The sequence below is a fragment of the Argiope bruennichi genome, chromosome 7, assembly GCF_947563725.1.
Source record: "Argiope bruennichi chromosome 7, qqArgBrue1.1, whole genome shotgun sequence".
NCBI lineage: Eukaryota > Metazoa > Arthropoda > Arachnida > Araneae > Araneidae > Argiope > Argiope bruennichi.
In genome coordinates this window covers 81,503,864-81,520,059 of record NC_079157.1, presented here as the reverse complement: position 1 = coordinate 81,520,059, position 16,196 = coordinate 81,503,864, and the positions used below count along the sequence as shown (strand labels likewise).

Genomic DNA, 16,196 nt, shown 5'->3' with positions numbered 1-16,196 from the left:
TCTTTATTTTATGTAATTACATTTGAGATCCTGCCTATATTTCTGGATCAGTGAGAGTTATGCTTGTTAACTTAACAGAATGTAACAAGTGATTATGGTTACAAATGAAATTCATACATATGGAAAAGAATTAAACTTTCAGTGTTGTTGAAAATTGGATTTAGATAACAGATAAAAATAAAATATACTATCAAATTTTAATTTATCGACATAATTTTTTTTTCAAAAATCTATTTTGTTTTAAAAATTGCTTGCTTCTGAAGTAGTAGAAAACCAGTGTCAACTTTGAAGAAATAAAATGTACCAAAAGCTATTAAGTTTGTATATAAATAACAATTTAAAAAATTTTTTAAAGATGAAATATTGATTCAAATGCCAAACATGTTCTGAATGATGTACATTCCATGCTCTTAAATGTGTTCCAAGTTCAAAAAGAATTACTTCACTGATTGAAAGAATTCTCCAGAAATATATAAATATTCTACACCTTAAAAATAGAAGAATAAAACATGTATTGATATCCTAAAATATCGCTAATCACACATGTATTCACATATCCACTATATAGATCATTGATAATATTTTGGTACAATACAAGCATTTTGGGTTTGGTCTAATATTATAAACTGCGTATGTTGGATCTCCTTCCAATACTTCATTACTCCTAATTCAAATATGCACTTGCTGAAGATTCCGGATGCCATCCACTGTATCATTTTAGTCAAAACTATGTCTGTGTAGATTAAATATCCGATTGTCAATATCTGAAAAGATTAAATATTTGAATTAATATAAATCTGAAAATATCAAGAATAACATTAAATGCTGAAATAGAAGTGACTTTATTTTGCTCTTTAAATCAATGATTCAAAAGTCTAAAAAAAGAGAACTTATTTACCGTTTCGTTATTCATAGAAGTGATAATAAAAATTCTTTTAAAATATAGATTTCCTAATATCTCACTTTACCTACCTATTCTCGTTTTAAAAATGAAACTTATAATTTTAAAATTGCGTTTAAATCATTAGCTAAATAAATGATTTCGTTCAGGATCTTCCGTTTTTCTGAAATGTTTATTCTCCGAGGCTGAGAAGTGGTGCGAATAATGAATGCTCAAATAGTCCTCCAGTAGTCACAGTCATTGTATTCAGCCGTGTAGTCAATAGGTTATTCTTCCATGTCCTCAAAACATTCGAAAAATCATCTTGGGCTCTCTAAACATATGCATGCGTGCAGAGGAAGAAAACATGACCCAAATTGCGTTTGAAAAATATTTCTTTCGTAGGTTTTTCGATGAAATTTTCTTTGTTGTCTTTTAAATACATGAAAATGACTTGCGACCTTACTAATATCAGTATGTACCGATTACTACGGTTAACTAAGATTTTAAATATTAACCGCATTAAGTCTGATTCGTTTCAAAAAAAGAATCCACTCGAGGATGAAAGAAGACACGAAACAAAATGACACGTAAACATCTTTTACTTATCTCCCACATGCGCAGGTCGGAAAGGTTTCTGGCCATGCACCGTATCTCTTGTGAATACAACATGCGGTAGACTTTCAATTTCGAGGAAGTTATTGTTTTGGTATCTTTACTGCTTCAGGACATTTTTTGAAGGTCCCAAATAAGAAGATTCGCCAATGTCAAATTTTTGAGATTATTATAATTCAGGAACTTACCACGTCCTTGAATGTCATCTTAAGAGAATATCTTCCCCGAATAAAGCGCAATGTATTTTGATGGCTAGAGTTTGGAATCGAAAAAGCTATACGATTCCAAGTTCTGATGGGTTTTTTTCCCCCTAGAAAAATGGAATCAATAAGCTGTCTATCCAAAATAAAAAGTACTTTTTTTTATTTATTCGATTGTCAAATCAAATGATTGCATCTAATCTTCATTTTGATATGATAACTATAAATTTATACCACTTACCCAAATCACTATCGCACCATTCTTTTCTGGGCATCCAGATATTTTCTATACATAGAATTTGTAGCTGGAACTATAAAGATCATTCATTCATTCCGCAGAGGGAAGCACCGTTATGCTGCTGTTCAAATTAATGTCATCAGTCGACTTCTTCGCACTGTATGTTGCTGTAGTGTCAGATGCATATGATGTTGATTTACGAGATGTTCTGCTTCACTATTTATGCATAAGTAAAGTGGTGAAAATGGATGTTATCTCGTAAGCTCTTGCTAGCATGGCTCCAAAAATCATTTGAATTCACATTTGTTCCTTTATTGACAACAGTATCAGAAGAAATCACCATGATTTTCTTATCACAGATTACACATTTTAAACCAACATAACTCTGACCTCGTCACTTAGAAGCCACTTGTCTGGAATAAGGAGAGATTATAAACGTTTCGTTCGCTTTCAATCCACTGTGCAGATTGGGTTTAAGTTCTATAATTTGTGAGTACTAAAGATGATGCATTTTGAAATTGGTATTTCAAGCCTTTTAAGAACTATCAATTAAATCTGTTGGATCTCCGTTCATAATTTAATTTTAAAAGGGTCCAAATTCCAATAACCGCTTGAAGGCTTCAGATATTTCTTGTTCAGCAGTGGTCATTTCAGTCAATATCTGAAAAAAAAAAAAAAGTTAAATAATTAAAACTACGGATATGGAACCATGCATCAAGAATACGGTGAAATGCAGGAATATATGCCATTTAGCTTTGCTACTTCAATATACAGCGATAATTTAAAAACCAGAAGAGAATTCGCTTGCTATTTTCATTGATGAAAGGAAATGAATTCGGTTTTTTAATTAGAAAAATCTGAAAATTCGCATCTGTTCCTCTTTCTCTCTAAAAATGAAAATGTTCATATTATTTGAAATACATCTGCAAAACAATTCATCTAACCATTTCATTTATTCTTTCTATAAAAGACACTCCCATTTTTTTTCCCCGAGAGATATAAGCATTCATTTAAGAAAATAAATAGATCACCCAATTTATTAATTTTCCTTTAAACACAATTATTGATTACATATAAGGTTTATTCGCCAACAATTAGAACGCTTTTCAAAAAGGGCCCACATTATGCCGAGACCTAAAATATCTTTCTGATTAAAGAACCATTCAATTTTATTTTTGTCAGGTTTCAATTCAGATTTTATAGGATCTTATTAGATGCTTGAAAAAAAGTTTGATGGCCTTAGGAAAAACCTTAACTTACGGTAATAAAGGATCAAAAAATAATTTATTGATTTTTCAAATAATAGTAATACGTTTGTGGTCATTACAAAAAGTAAATTTAACGCCAACCATACAGAGAAGAAACAAACTTACCTAGAAGTATATTTTTTTTTGCCCTATTATAAACGTTGGGATAGATCGAAAATGTTCCTGCCCAAGCAATATTTCTTTAGCGACGGACGACATCACATGCTGACTCCCTTCTCTGGCAAACAATTAAAGACCCACGCATAGAAATTAATTTAACGGTATGACACGTATTTCAATTCCTGTAGTCCTTTTGATGGGAAGTATCTGAAAAAAAAATTACGATTTCTTCCAAATAATTATGTTTCGCATCTTTTTGTAACCCCCGGAAGTTTTTATTTCTAGACGAACCAATTATATTTGTTTCCAAAAGCCATATCGCTTTGCCAGTTTAATACAATTTGAAAACTTACCAAGTCCTTGAATTTCTGATGCTCCAACATCATTTTCCAATCATAATTTATCTAGATGGATGGCATGTCTAAGGAACTGAGAAAATACTGATGGTAAACGGCATCGTTTATCAGGCAAAATGGCATTGATTCAGAGTTCTAGGTTGTCTTCCCTGTGAATAACTAATAAAAGAGAGAAATGAATTGTTATAGTTCTAATTATCAATTGATAAATCAAATGATTGCATTTAATTTTCATTTCATTATGTTTATCATCTTAAATAGTGCAACTTACCGATATTACTTCTGTACCAAACTGAAAACGAAAACGCTTTCTGGAAATCCAGACAGCTGTTATCTGTGCTATTTGTCTACAGCTGAAAAAGTAACTCTATATATGAGAAATGATGTATTGCCATAGTTCCAGTAAACACAAATGCCTATAGTTAAAAGCTCCAAGAACAACTGCAGACAACTTGGCTTCGCTGATGATATCTATGGAGTTTCATTTCATTTAAATGAGTGAAAAAGTTAATATTTCAACAGAAATTGTGTAATATCAGTTAAACAGTTTAAATAGAAGATCTGTAAGGTTCCTATTATTTTTATGCAAAGAACTAGCCAAATTCACTCAGCACATTTGTAGAAAATGGCACAGGAAAACAATCGCTATAGTTCTTGCCCCCTGCCGTTTTGAGACTGTACCATGTAAAATCCATATAATTGTGCTATTCACGTCGTTTAGAAACATGTATGGAATATCCAGATATTAATCAGGTTTCTTCCACATTCAATCTAGGCATCAACCGTGCAGATTTTAATTACAGTTAGACTTTCAAATTATTTAAAAATATTTTAAAGGACAACTGACTGTTAATGATTCGTTTTCAGATATATGCGAGTATTATTCTGACGGAAGATCCTTTTGTAGAATAAACTGAATCGAAACTTAATGTTCAGAGCATAGTCTATTCTGTCTATTCAGAAAGTAAATATTATCGTTTTTAAATTTCCAAAAGTGAAAACCTACAGAAATAAGATCATCTCGTGCTTTTTTAAAAAATTACAATAAGCAAAGTTACATTCAAATACAACAAACAGCTTTGTCTTAAAACAGCATTTTAAGATTTGAGAAAAGCAATTTTCTTCATGTACCTAAATATACAGAAGTGTATGTCTAAATAAGTCCAGAAAACTTCATTTTAATGCGCTTTCTTCAATTCGAATACCCAATAAATTAATCTCTAATACTCAATTAATGCAATTGTTCGAATTTTTCCTGTGCCTGTTCTAGCCGATAATTGACTTTGGATTCAAATAACATTAAAATACCCCCGCATTCGATATACGCTATTTAAAATTCCTTTTGATTGTGATAAGGAACAAATTTAATTTCTAAATTCTCGAAGTTAAGAAGTTCAAATAAACTCGGCTACTTTAGCCAGAAGAAATTGCATGCCTTCCATCTCAAAAAAGCTTATTTTAGGATTGACCGATATTCAAAATCGAATCGCATTTTTTTTCTATGGAATGTCAAATTACTGCGTCAACTAGAGGAATAGTTAACATATAAAGAATAACAAAAATAAAATAGACGGCGACAAGATTATTTAGATAATAAAATATACCGATTTTAATTCCAAGACTTATAAAGAAAAGTGGTTAAAAGACCGAAATACTTCAGAAATGAACATTATGGAAACGGAGCTTTTATTGTTCTAGATGGCAAGAACTGCTAACAAATATTTAAAGGATGATTAAAAGGCAACTTTCAATCGGAGTTCTAAATATTTTGAAATGATTTTAAGGTTAATTCCAGTTAGCTATCATTTGCTTCTATGCCTCCTAAATGAGAATATGCGAATATTATTCGAAGAAATTGCAAATATTTGAAAAAAGGTCCATAAAAATATTTCAATTAAATTTATGAGGATTACAAGTATTTTTATTGGACTCGGTAACGGATAAGCTTTGAATTTCTAGGACTTTTGTCAGCCAAATCTCTTAACGAAATATGAATTTGAATCGATTCTGCTCCTCAGCCTAGAAAGTATGTATTAAATTTTTATGCGTCGATTCTTCTAGCATCATACAGAGTTTCAGTTATTAGTTACAACTATTATGGATTGCATTTATTGACTTGAGATTCGAGTTCTCATTACTAAAGCATTTTTGAAATAATTGTCACGAAACCAATTACAATAGTTCAGTTGATTTATCTATCCATTAATTGTTTAACATTTCTATTGATTTTTCTAAAGCAAAATGAAGATCGTCTTTATTATTGAGTCTTATAGCCATCAGAAAAAAACCCCGTAACAGCTGGTTGAATGGGATTCAAAAAGTTTCATTTTAAGTTATAAACAAAGCCCTTCTTAAATCTTAAACCCAGTTTATTTTTAAATTGCATAAGCATTCTTTTAAACATTTTTTCAATTATTTTTCTACTTCAAAGCAATATTTCAAGCTCTTCCTTCTTACTATCGAAATATTGTTCGTGATGTGAAACTAAACTAGGTTAAATGAAAACAAGTTTTGCCTTTTTGGGTAGTACACAATTATATCATCGATTTTTTTCCATTTAGTATTTTAAATTTTTATCATTCGAACTCAAGCAAACCAGCACCTGTTATCTACGTCACCAACACCTATTCTGAAACAATTCATGCTTTAAGCCACGTAGCCACCAATACATCTTTTGGTGGCAACATACACGCACCACGCCACCACTACTCCGAAACCACAATTTGCGCATTTCCCACGCTACCGCCAATATCACCGTCGAAATCACAATTCAGACACACGCATTATCCACACTGCTCCAATCAATGCAGACACTCATTATCCACACCGCTAACACCACTTCCGAAATATCAATTTATACATAATTATCAACACAATGCCAACCTCGAACCACAAATCAAACATATTTCGCACATCACCAATCGTCCAAAACCAAATTTCAGGCATTACCCAGGCCGCCGCCAACACACACCACTCTCGAAATCACATTTCAGGCATTACCCAGGCCGCCGCCAACACACACCACTCTCGAAATCACATTTCAGGCATTACCCAGGCGGACGCCAACACACACCACTCCCGAAATCACATTTCAGGCATTACCCAGGCGGACGCCAACACACACCACTCCCGAAATCACATTTCAGGCATTACCCAGGCGGACGCCAACACACACCACTCTCGAAATCACATTTCAGGCATTACCCAGGCGGACGCCAACACACACCACTCTCGAAATCACATTTCAGGCATTACCCAGGCGGACGCCAACACACACCACTCTCGAAATCACATTTCAGGCATTACCCAGGCGGACGCCAACACACACCACTCTCGAAATCACATTTCAGGCATTACCCAGGCGGACGCCAACACACACCACTCTCGAAATCACATTTCAGGCATTACCCAGGCGGACGCCAACACACACCACTCTCGAAATCACATTTCAGGCATTACCCAGGCGGACGCCAACACACACCACTCTCGAAATCACATTTCAGGCATTACCCAGGCGGACGCCAACACACACCACTCTCGAAATCACATTTCAGGCATTACCCAGGCGGACGCCAACACACACCACTCTCGAAATCACATTTCAGGCATTACCCAGGCGGACGCCAACACACACCACTCTCGAAATCACATTTCAGGCATTACCCAGGCCGCCGCCAACACACACCACTCTCGAAATCACATTTCAGGCATTACCCAGGCCGCCGCCAACACACACCACTCTCGAAATCACATTTCAGGCATTACCCAGGCCGCCGCCAACACACACCACTCTCGAAATCACATTTCAGGCATTACCCAGGCCGCCGCCAACACACACCACTCTCGAAATCACATTTCAGGCATTACCCAGGCCGCCGCCAACACACACCACTCTCGAAATCACATTTCAGGCATTACCCAGGCCGCCGCCAACACACACCACTCTCGAAATCACATTTCAGGCATTACCCAGGCCGCCGCCAACACACACCACTCTCGAAATCACATTTCAGGCATTACCCAGGCGGACGCCAACACACACCACTCTCGAAATCACATTTCAGGCATTACCCAGGCGGACGCCAACACACACCACTCTCGAAATCACATTTCAGGCATTACCCAGGCGGACGCCAACACACACCACTCTCGAAATCACATTTCAGGCATTACCCAGGCGGACGCCAACACACACCACTCTCGAAATCACATTTCAGGCATTACCCAGGCCGGACGGCAACAACCACTCTCGAAATCACAATTCAGGCATTACCCAGGCCGCCGCCAACACCACTCGAAATCACAATTCAGGCTACCTCCGACATGCTTCAAAATCCCAATTCACACACGTCTCCCGAGCTGCTGCCAACATCACCCTCGTAACTACAATCCAGGCACACAACTATGTCTTTGTCAAACAACTTCGAAACAATTCACGTATTATCCAAGTCACCAGCTACACCTCCTGTCCATGATTCTCCCAAAGTGTCATCCGCACTGCCAACAATAACTCTAGTCCACAATTCTCATACCCTCACAAATTCATTACGTGTGCTACTAACTTCATAAACAACAACATTAAATTACAGTAAATTCTCAGCATGAAATATAGTATTCGATAATTGGTCCAGCTAATGATTTCTCTCCCTAACCGATGAGAAAGTAACTGATCAAACTTTCATATCTCCCATTGACCATTTCCATTTTCGACTATGTTGCAATCATTGCATACCATATTCAATGTACATCACTAGACAATTTTCTCATTCGCATTGTACATTTCAAACTATGAGCAAAACATATGACAGTACCCCCCCCCCTTGCGTTGATGAGATCAAATATTTAGCATTGAAATTAGCACCAAAATGGAATTTAAAAAATACTGGACCCAGGGGTTTTCTTGCTTACTTTGATGAGCGGCACATTTATTCAAACATAGTAGAATAGTAAATAGAAGAAGTTCCGTCATTTGTTTGAAAGCATTAACTTTCGAAATTCCATAAGAAAATTTTCTATCCCTTGTACTGCCTTCCTGCCAATTTATAAATTTTAATGTTAGATTTCTCTCAAAGTGCAATACCAGCTTGGCCAAATCGGATCTCAAACAATTCCCGATTATTGTCTCTGAACAAATTCGATTCATTGCAATCAAAATACATTATGAATAAATAAAATTTTCATTAATGCGATGTTTGTATTGAATAATTCACGAATGATTTGATTTTTAAATTTAAAAATACATATTTGGATGCAAGAAATTGATGCGAGGCATGCAGCGCTGTTATTAACATTTTTATTGGCATTTCTTTAAATTATTCTTTCAAATATACGATCAGAAAATACTTCAAATATAGGTGGTGCTCAGATGGATACAAGACTACATATATATTTCTAAATTGCAGCTAATAACAGTTTGAATTCTAAAATTAATTTAACGAAGTTAGTTTCAGGGCGGAAAGTGTTTATAATACATTTTCACTGAAATGTTATAACAGCTAATTTCATGTGTTAGCATGCCTGAAAATACATGATTTGAGGGAATAAAGAAGAGCAGTAAGAAATAAAATTGAATACTAAATAAATAGCGCTAAATATAATATATAAGAATTGAAAAATACAAAATATGTTAAGGCAATTTAGATTTTTTTCTATTGAATATATATTCTGTTAATATTAATATAAGCTTACTCCAATGATATCAAAATAAATTGGAAAAACCTATACTACTAATAAAAAGAAATTTAAAAATTGCCTTATTTTTTGTGAAAGAGGATTGCGCAATTAAAGAAAATTTAAAGAGAAACAAAATTAGTTCAAACAGCAAGAGAATGTTTGAGGTAACTATCGGCAATTTAAAAATGCACTAAAAATTCGAGATACAAATTAACGAGAAGAATTTCATTCCTACTCTATTTACAAAACAATGCCCTTAAACCCTTCGAAATGATAAAGAAATAATTAGTTTCAATAATTTTTTATATTTTTCTGCTCCTATTTACGATAGAATTGAAAAAGTTGACTTATTACTCATTAGGAATCAATCATTTTAAAAAATTCGACAAACTATTTGTAAGGCTAAAAAAATTCTTTTCCCTATCTGCTTTTACATTTTTACCATCCAGAAGAAAAGTTTCGTTTTCATCAACATTTTTTCACCTCGAAGTTTCCGAGATGTTCTTAAGCATTTAACACTAAATCATTTTTTTAAATATAGAAAGTATGAAATCGTTCAGTTCTATCGTGCAGGAAATTAATAGCATTAATGCTTGGAGTTTTAAAATGTGTACCAATATTTTATTCCTCTTCTTACAAAACAGTTCTTGGATTCGTTGAAATTCTGCCTTGACCCTGACATCAATTATCCAATATAAAACTAATTTTTAGGTGCAGCAACACCCAAATTCATCTTTCGATTAAGTATTCAAACTAACTTTGACAATTTCTCCAGCTGAAAAATTTAATTTGTACTACTCAATTCGCGATTTTCCATATCACTATTCATAAGCAAAAGTTTGAATAACAGCATATAATCAGCAAAACTAGATCGCGTTATAATATATTGCCTGAAATAAGTAAAAGCGGTATTAGGAAGAAGCTACAAGAATTGTATGCAGGTACGATGAAATTTTCTGTATAAATTAGAAATATACCGAGATGAAACTATACCGGGATTTAAATAAAAGCCCTTTATGAAGAATCCATGTACAGTGGATAGTTTATCTTCAAATAAAAAAATAACTAAAATTACTGGATTGAAACTGAATAACATTGTGTGCGATTTTGGAAAATTTACTTTAATGATTTGAAAAATAATTGTTCAGAATAATATTCAACTTTCGTTTTTAGCTTCAGCGTTTCATTCATTTCTGAAAGTGGACTCGATTGCTCCGTATTTAAATTGCCTTTCGTGTACTTTTAAAATTATTTCGATTGGAATTAAATATGCTCCACTTTTATATTCTTGGAAGGCATTAAAACCTAAAACTGATGTTTTGAAAGAATAAGGAAGAAACATTTACAACTTCTGAATATTCGATGCATGCAATCTCTAAGCTGGTGAGATACCACAATTACATAGACATACCTGGTTAGTCTAACACGATAGAGTAGGAAATCGATAAGAAAATACCTTCCTCATTCATCTAAAAATGGCATGGCACGGTGTGATGCGATTTAGATGATGTTCTTTCCTCACACCAAGTCTGGATCCAGCAGTACTTTTTCAGTGGAGAAATTGGAAGAATGACGCTTGTAGCGACGAGTTTCTATGTGTGCAATCCATCACATAATGAGAATCGGGTATGAAGATGAAGGTGGCACTCCGTTGTAGTCCAATTTATTTTTTGCAGAATGGCGAGCTGGAAAGGAAATTCAGATTAATATTTGGGAAAATTATAAATTGCAGTAAGAATTATACTTTTTTTCTTCAATTTTTTTAATTGGAACATTGTTATTTTATCTTCATTCACATGGAAAAGATCTTTTCGCTTCACAGGCATTTCGTATTACGAAGAAAATTCGGTAACGAATTAAGCTTGATAAAGTGGGACTCTACTGCGCCTCTTTAATATGGGCCACCAAACCAGTCAATATTATTTTTACCAGACCAGTCAATAGTCATTTTACAATAATAAAAATTAACCCTTGAGTTGCTTTGTTTAGCTTTACAATAACATAGGAAATATAAAAGATTGAATGAATAATTTTTCATGGCACAAGGGCTAGAGCTGACCAAGCTGCACCAAATGATGATGCAACAACTATGTTAAAAGCGCAATAGAATAATATTAAAATATATGAACATCTCACTGCGTGTCAAAAAACATGATCTTTTCCTAACATATCAAGATATTATAGTCCTATGATTTTAATAACACTTCACATAAGATGAAGGGGATATAAATGAACTTTCATTGGCATTTCTACAAATATTTCCGCACAAATACGTTTTAAAAGTGTTCGTTTTTGAAAGCTTTTATAGTTTTACAGGGTTTTCCTGTGGTGCCACAGTGAGCTTTTTTCTATGCGATAAATACAACTCTGAAATATTATCTACAAGAAGTATGTTGTGGTATATAATCACGTTTTGATCATTTTATTTCACAAGAGCCATCGGTGACGCCCACGGCTTTGAACGCGTTCACAAAATGTAATGATCATGAAATTGAGATTTCTATTTCTCTAATTCTAAGTATTTAAGAAATCCACGACTTTGGAAAAGTTCAATTGGGCAATAAAGTGATATCATTAGAGAAAAATTCTTTTACTTTGAAAAGGTAATAATTTCTTTATGCAATAGTATTTCGGAAAGTTATTTCAAAAAATTCCCAAATTCTGATTAACTCTTAATAAAGGTTTTAATGAAAGTTTAAAAAAATCGGTCTGAGGCGCGCATTTGTACCCATTAAAGTATATATGTATACCAAATTTGGTAGCTATAGTTCAAATGGTTCGTTCTGGAGAGTGCCGATACACACCTGATCTTTGCTATTAGTAGAAATGCAGATAACTGCTTCTTAAAATATTTTCAATGAAGGGAAATGTTGTCTTGCTAATTTTATAGTATTTTAATTCTAGGCTGCCACAAGCAAGTTCATTTGGATGTTGGTGGATATCGAATCCCACATACAAGAACCTATCATTATTGCTAGATTTATCATGCAGAAGACATGCAACCGTTTATAATTTGCTCAAAAAAACAGCGATATACTCGAAATTCAAAAGGCTTGAAATGCGCTTTAGCTAAATTCCGGAGGATTTCACAATGCACCGTTTTACATTTAAATTGAACTATTCGCATAGGTACAGATGTGCAGCTGATTAAGTAAAGAAAAGAAATTTAGAATGGAAATCAAATTATCGCAATTTGCGACACTATATTTTTTTTTTCTTTTAACTTTGAAATAAACAGGGATTATTCACAGGAAAATTAAAAATGAAGCTACTAAGGCCTTAGTCGAATGACGAGCTGAATTCTGTTCATTTCCTATCTAGGTACTCTTCTAAGGCATTAAAATAAATCATTTTTTAATAAAAGATATGGAAAAATAGAGGAATTGTAATAGCATCAATAGGAGTTCTACGCAAAACTAATATATATATATATATTTTTTCGTAAGATTTCTTCAGGTTTATGAAAATTAAGAATTCAGCGAAGTTTTCATACAGTCTCTCCAAGCCAAACTCGGACACCAAGGAAAAGATACTAATACAATCAAAATTTGTAAACTAAAAATGATAAGAAATTTAATTAAATGAATTTTCAATAGCTTATTTATTGCAATTATGAAAGCAAATAACAAAAATTAAATTCATTCATTTTAACCAGATATTATGGCAAAAAGCAAAATAAAAGAAAAAATAATGCACAAGCCAAACTCGGACGGATAAGAAAGTTTTAAAAACTAGTAAATATTTCAAATGAATAATTGTTTTATATGCAAGTCCTTGTTTTTATAACCATTTTAAGAAACTTAGACATAAATTAATTTTTTCACAAAAATTAATTTCAATATTTTTTCATTCCTGCAAAAATACTTTTTTCAATTCATCTTTACAGGAAATGGTGTGTTCCCAGACTTTCTTCAGGTATTTCTATAAATTTTCGATGGAATTTATATCGGGTCTTTGGGGTGGAGTGTCCATTACGAGAGAACAATTATATAGAAGCCGGGAACGCACTCGATAAGCATTATGTTTCGAATCCTTTTCCTGATAAAATCGCCAGTTGTTGGCAAGAGAAAGTTTCAGCACATATTATCGAAAATTTTTCTTTAAAATGTCGAGGTATACATTCTGATACATTCTCCCTTCGATAAAATACAGGGTTCCTCATCCAGTAGTTGAATTCGAGCCCCTGACCAATACTGATCCACCACCATGCTTCACAGTTGCTTACAAATTTTTTTGTGTGAAATTTTGCCTTCGATTTTCTCCAGACGCAAGGCTTGCCATCGTGTCCAAAAATGACGAATTTGCTCTCACCAGTAAATAAGACATTTTTCCAACAAGAAAAATCCTTGTTTTCATGTTCCTTGCGAATTTAAGTCCTTATTTTGCGAATTTAAATCTTAGTCTGATTTCGCTTTCTTATGAAAAGCTTTTATCCGATTTCCCCCCCCCCATTGAGATCTGCCATATGGTCCACATTTTTATATTGTTCATGGGCTAAATTTTTTTCCTCATTCCTTTTTAGCAATAATAGATGGGTATGGTGCACTAAGTAATGGATTTGCTTTTCTGATTAAATATCGATCATCTGCTTCTTTGAAAATCTTATTGTGGGCTGGCTTAGGCATATTTTCTACATGATTATTGGTTTTAAAGCATTTTATGATGTCATTAAACGTTGAATGACTTCTGTGGGTAATCTCTGATATTTCTGGCACATACTTTCCATTTTCTTCATGCTTAATAACCAATTTTCTTAACTCAATGCTCGTTTGGCCTCTTTTAATTAAATTATTATTTAATTCCACAATAAATGAAAATAACACAATTGGAAAGTTCCCCTGAAGAATTATAACATTAATAGTAAAAGTGGAAGTAATTTTTACCCAATAAGTTGCAATTATTTTGTGCTTAATTGTGAGATGTCCGAGTTTGGCTTACGGACTCCTTTTCACAAATTATAATTTTATGATTAAATTTTTAATTATAATTTATGAATTGGCGTTATTTGACTTTGTTTTCAGTTGTACAATACATTCACTGTCAAAAAAATCTTAGTTTTTTTTCTAATTCAGTTTTGCTAAAATATTTTGGCAGAGCAAGTTTTTTTTCTGTGGTGTCCGAGTTTGGCTTGTAGCGACTGTATTTCATATTGTTCATTCAGCCGTCTAGTAAATGATAGTGACATTTAAATAATAATAGTTTGCACAATAATTGTTTAAAAATGCAAAGATCTCCATTTTCCAAGAAAATCCCTCTTTGAATTATTGACAGTAATAAACCTTCTAGGAAAAAAAATTTATTCGGAATTAATATTTCAGTAAAAAAATTTTCAAATCTTCAATAAATAAAAACTCGTATTTTGTTACTATATTCGTTTGAACTAGAAAAAAAAACCCATCATTACTTACCCATTATCATTCAGTCAGCTATCAATGATGAGCGAGGTTTAAAAACGCAATATGATACTAAACACTCACAGATGTTTAAAATATTCAGCAATACAAGGAGCATTAATAAATAGTATTATCTTTCCAGTTCAAATATATTCAGACATTTTATGTAATTTACAAAATCAGTCTTCAACCTTAGACAAATAATGACAAAATGAAAACTAGCAAATTTTCTGAGTATTTATCAGTTTCTGAGAGTCTTGAAATTTCTCACAAATCGTTCTCTTCTTCCAAGGTGACTACTCAATAAACCGATATTAAAAAATGGGTTACAAAAATAGTTATCCAAATTCGAACCCGGAAGGGGGAAATGTAGTATATATAAGTATTATTATATAAGCAACAATAATTTCGATGCATTTAAAAATATATCTTTCGGATTTTGTAGAAAATTAGGGCAAAGTGAAGTAGAGGTGGCCTGTAAAATTGTTACCAATCATATGTAATTATTTTATGTGCTATAAGCAGATTTTCACATATGGGACATTAAAAAATGATGGCCCAGTACCATAGGCGTCAATGAAGATATACCATGATATTGTTTGGCTCCGAATCCTAATTAATATTTTCTGAAATGTTCCGGGAAAACTTCTTTAGATACTTCAAAGAGTCGGTAATATAGTCTTTACCCAAATGCCGGATTTACACTCGGCCAGTTATAAGACGGCCAGTAAACAGAGCATGCGTAAAAATGTTGAAAGATGCTTTTCGGTCGATGGCAAGTAATTGTCCGATTGGGCAACAACATGTGTGGTACTGATTTTTTTTCTTACTGCGCATGCCTTTGTAAAATTTGGCGGGATTTTTTTGGGGGTGAGCGTGAAAAAATGGATGATTTATCAAAGATTAATTACATTTTTTTGCTCTTTGTTCCTTCTGATGTGATGTTGTGGGATTTTTTTTTTTTTTACATTTTATTTGCCATCTATTTTGGATGGTTTTTAAAATTTAGGTATGTTGAAGTTTTTATTTTTATTTTACCTTGTTTCTTTGTGTAAATACCCGTCATTTTACACGATACGCTATGATAAAGAAAACTCCTGGGACGCCAAAACGGCAATTTATAGCCAAGAATGGAATGCCTGAATTGATCTTATTTCTATATTTATTTCAAAATTTCGACACAGGAAAATACTTAATTTTAAGTAAATACTAGATTCGATGGAAATTAATCTACGCTCCAGCTTGAAGGCACGAAAAATTTTGTTGAGACTTCATTATCATCAATATTGTTCAGGAGACAGAAAAAGAGTCCACGCATCATTTTAGCCGAAACTGAATCCAACACAAACTGAAGGCGCTTAACTCAGGAAGGACAGGCTTCACCAGGATCATAAATTGAATCACACTTATAATTCTACGATAGCGAGGATGAAATTTTATCATCTAAAATTATGGATATTATGTAATAATTATC

At 33.3% G+C, this 16,196-nt stretch overlaps 1 protein-coding gene and 2 long non-coding RNA genes across 3 annotated transcripts; all 3 read right to left on the bottom strand.

Moving 5' to 3' along the window:
• Positions 1–470: 470 nt before the first annotated feature.
• Positions 471–2,334, bottom strand: LOC129975620 (uncharacterized). The gene is made up of 3 exons (XM_056088702.1): positions 1,937–2,334; positions 1,684–1,805; positions 471–764 (listed from the first exon to the last, which is right to left on the bottom strand). Exons 1-3 carry the CDS (start codon positions 1,968–1,970, stop codon positions 570–572), a joined length of 351 nt encoding a protein of 116 aa, XP_055944677.1. The 5' UTR covers positions 1,971–2,334; the 3' UTR covers positions 471–569.
• A 6-nt stretch (positions 2,335–2,340) lies between these two features.
• On the bottom strand, positions 2,341–3,789 carry LOC129975622 (uncharacterized). The gene is made up of 3 exons (XR_008785039.1): positions 3,654–3,789; positions 3,307–3,507; positions 2,341–2,594 (listed from the first exon to the last, which is right to left on the bottom strand). It is a non-coding gene; the product is annotated as an uncharacterized LOC129975622 (long non-coding RNA).
• A 166-nt stretch (positions 3,790–3,955) lies between these two features.
• LOC129975621 (uncharacterized) lies at positions 3,956–14,910 on the bottom strand. The gene is made up of 3 exons (XR_008785038.1): positions 14,738–14,910; positions 10,786–11,014; positions 3,956–4,127 (listed from the first exon to the last, which is right to left on the bottom strand). It is a non-coding gene; the product is annotated as an uncharacterized LOC129975621 (long non-coding RNA).
• Positions 14,911–16,196: the final 1,286 nt, after the last annotated feature.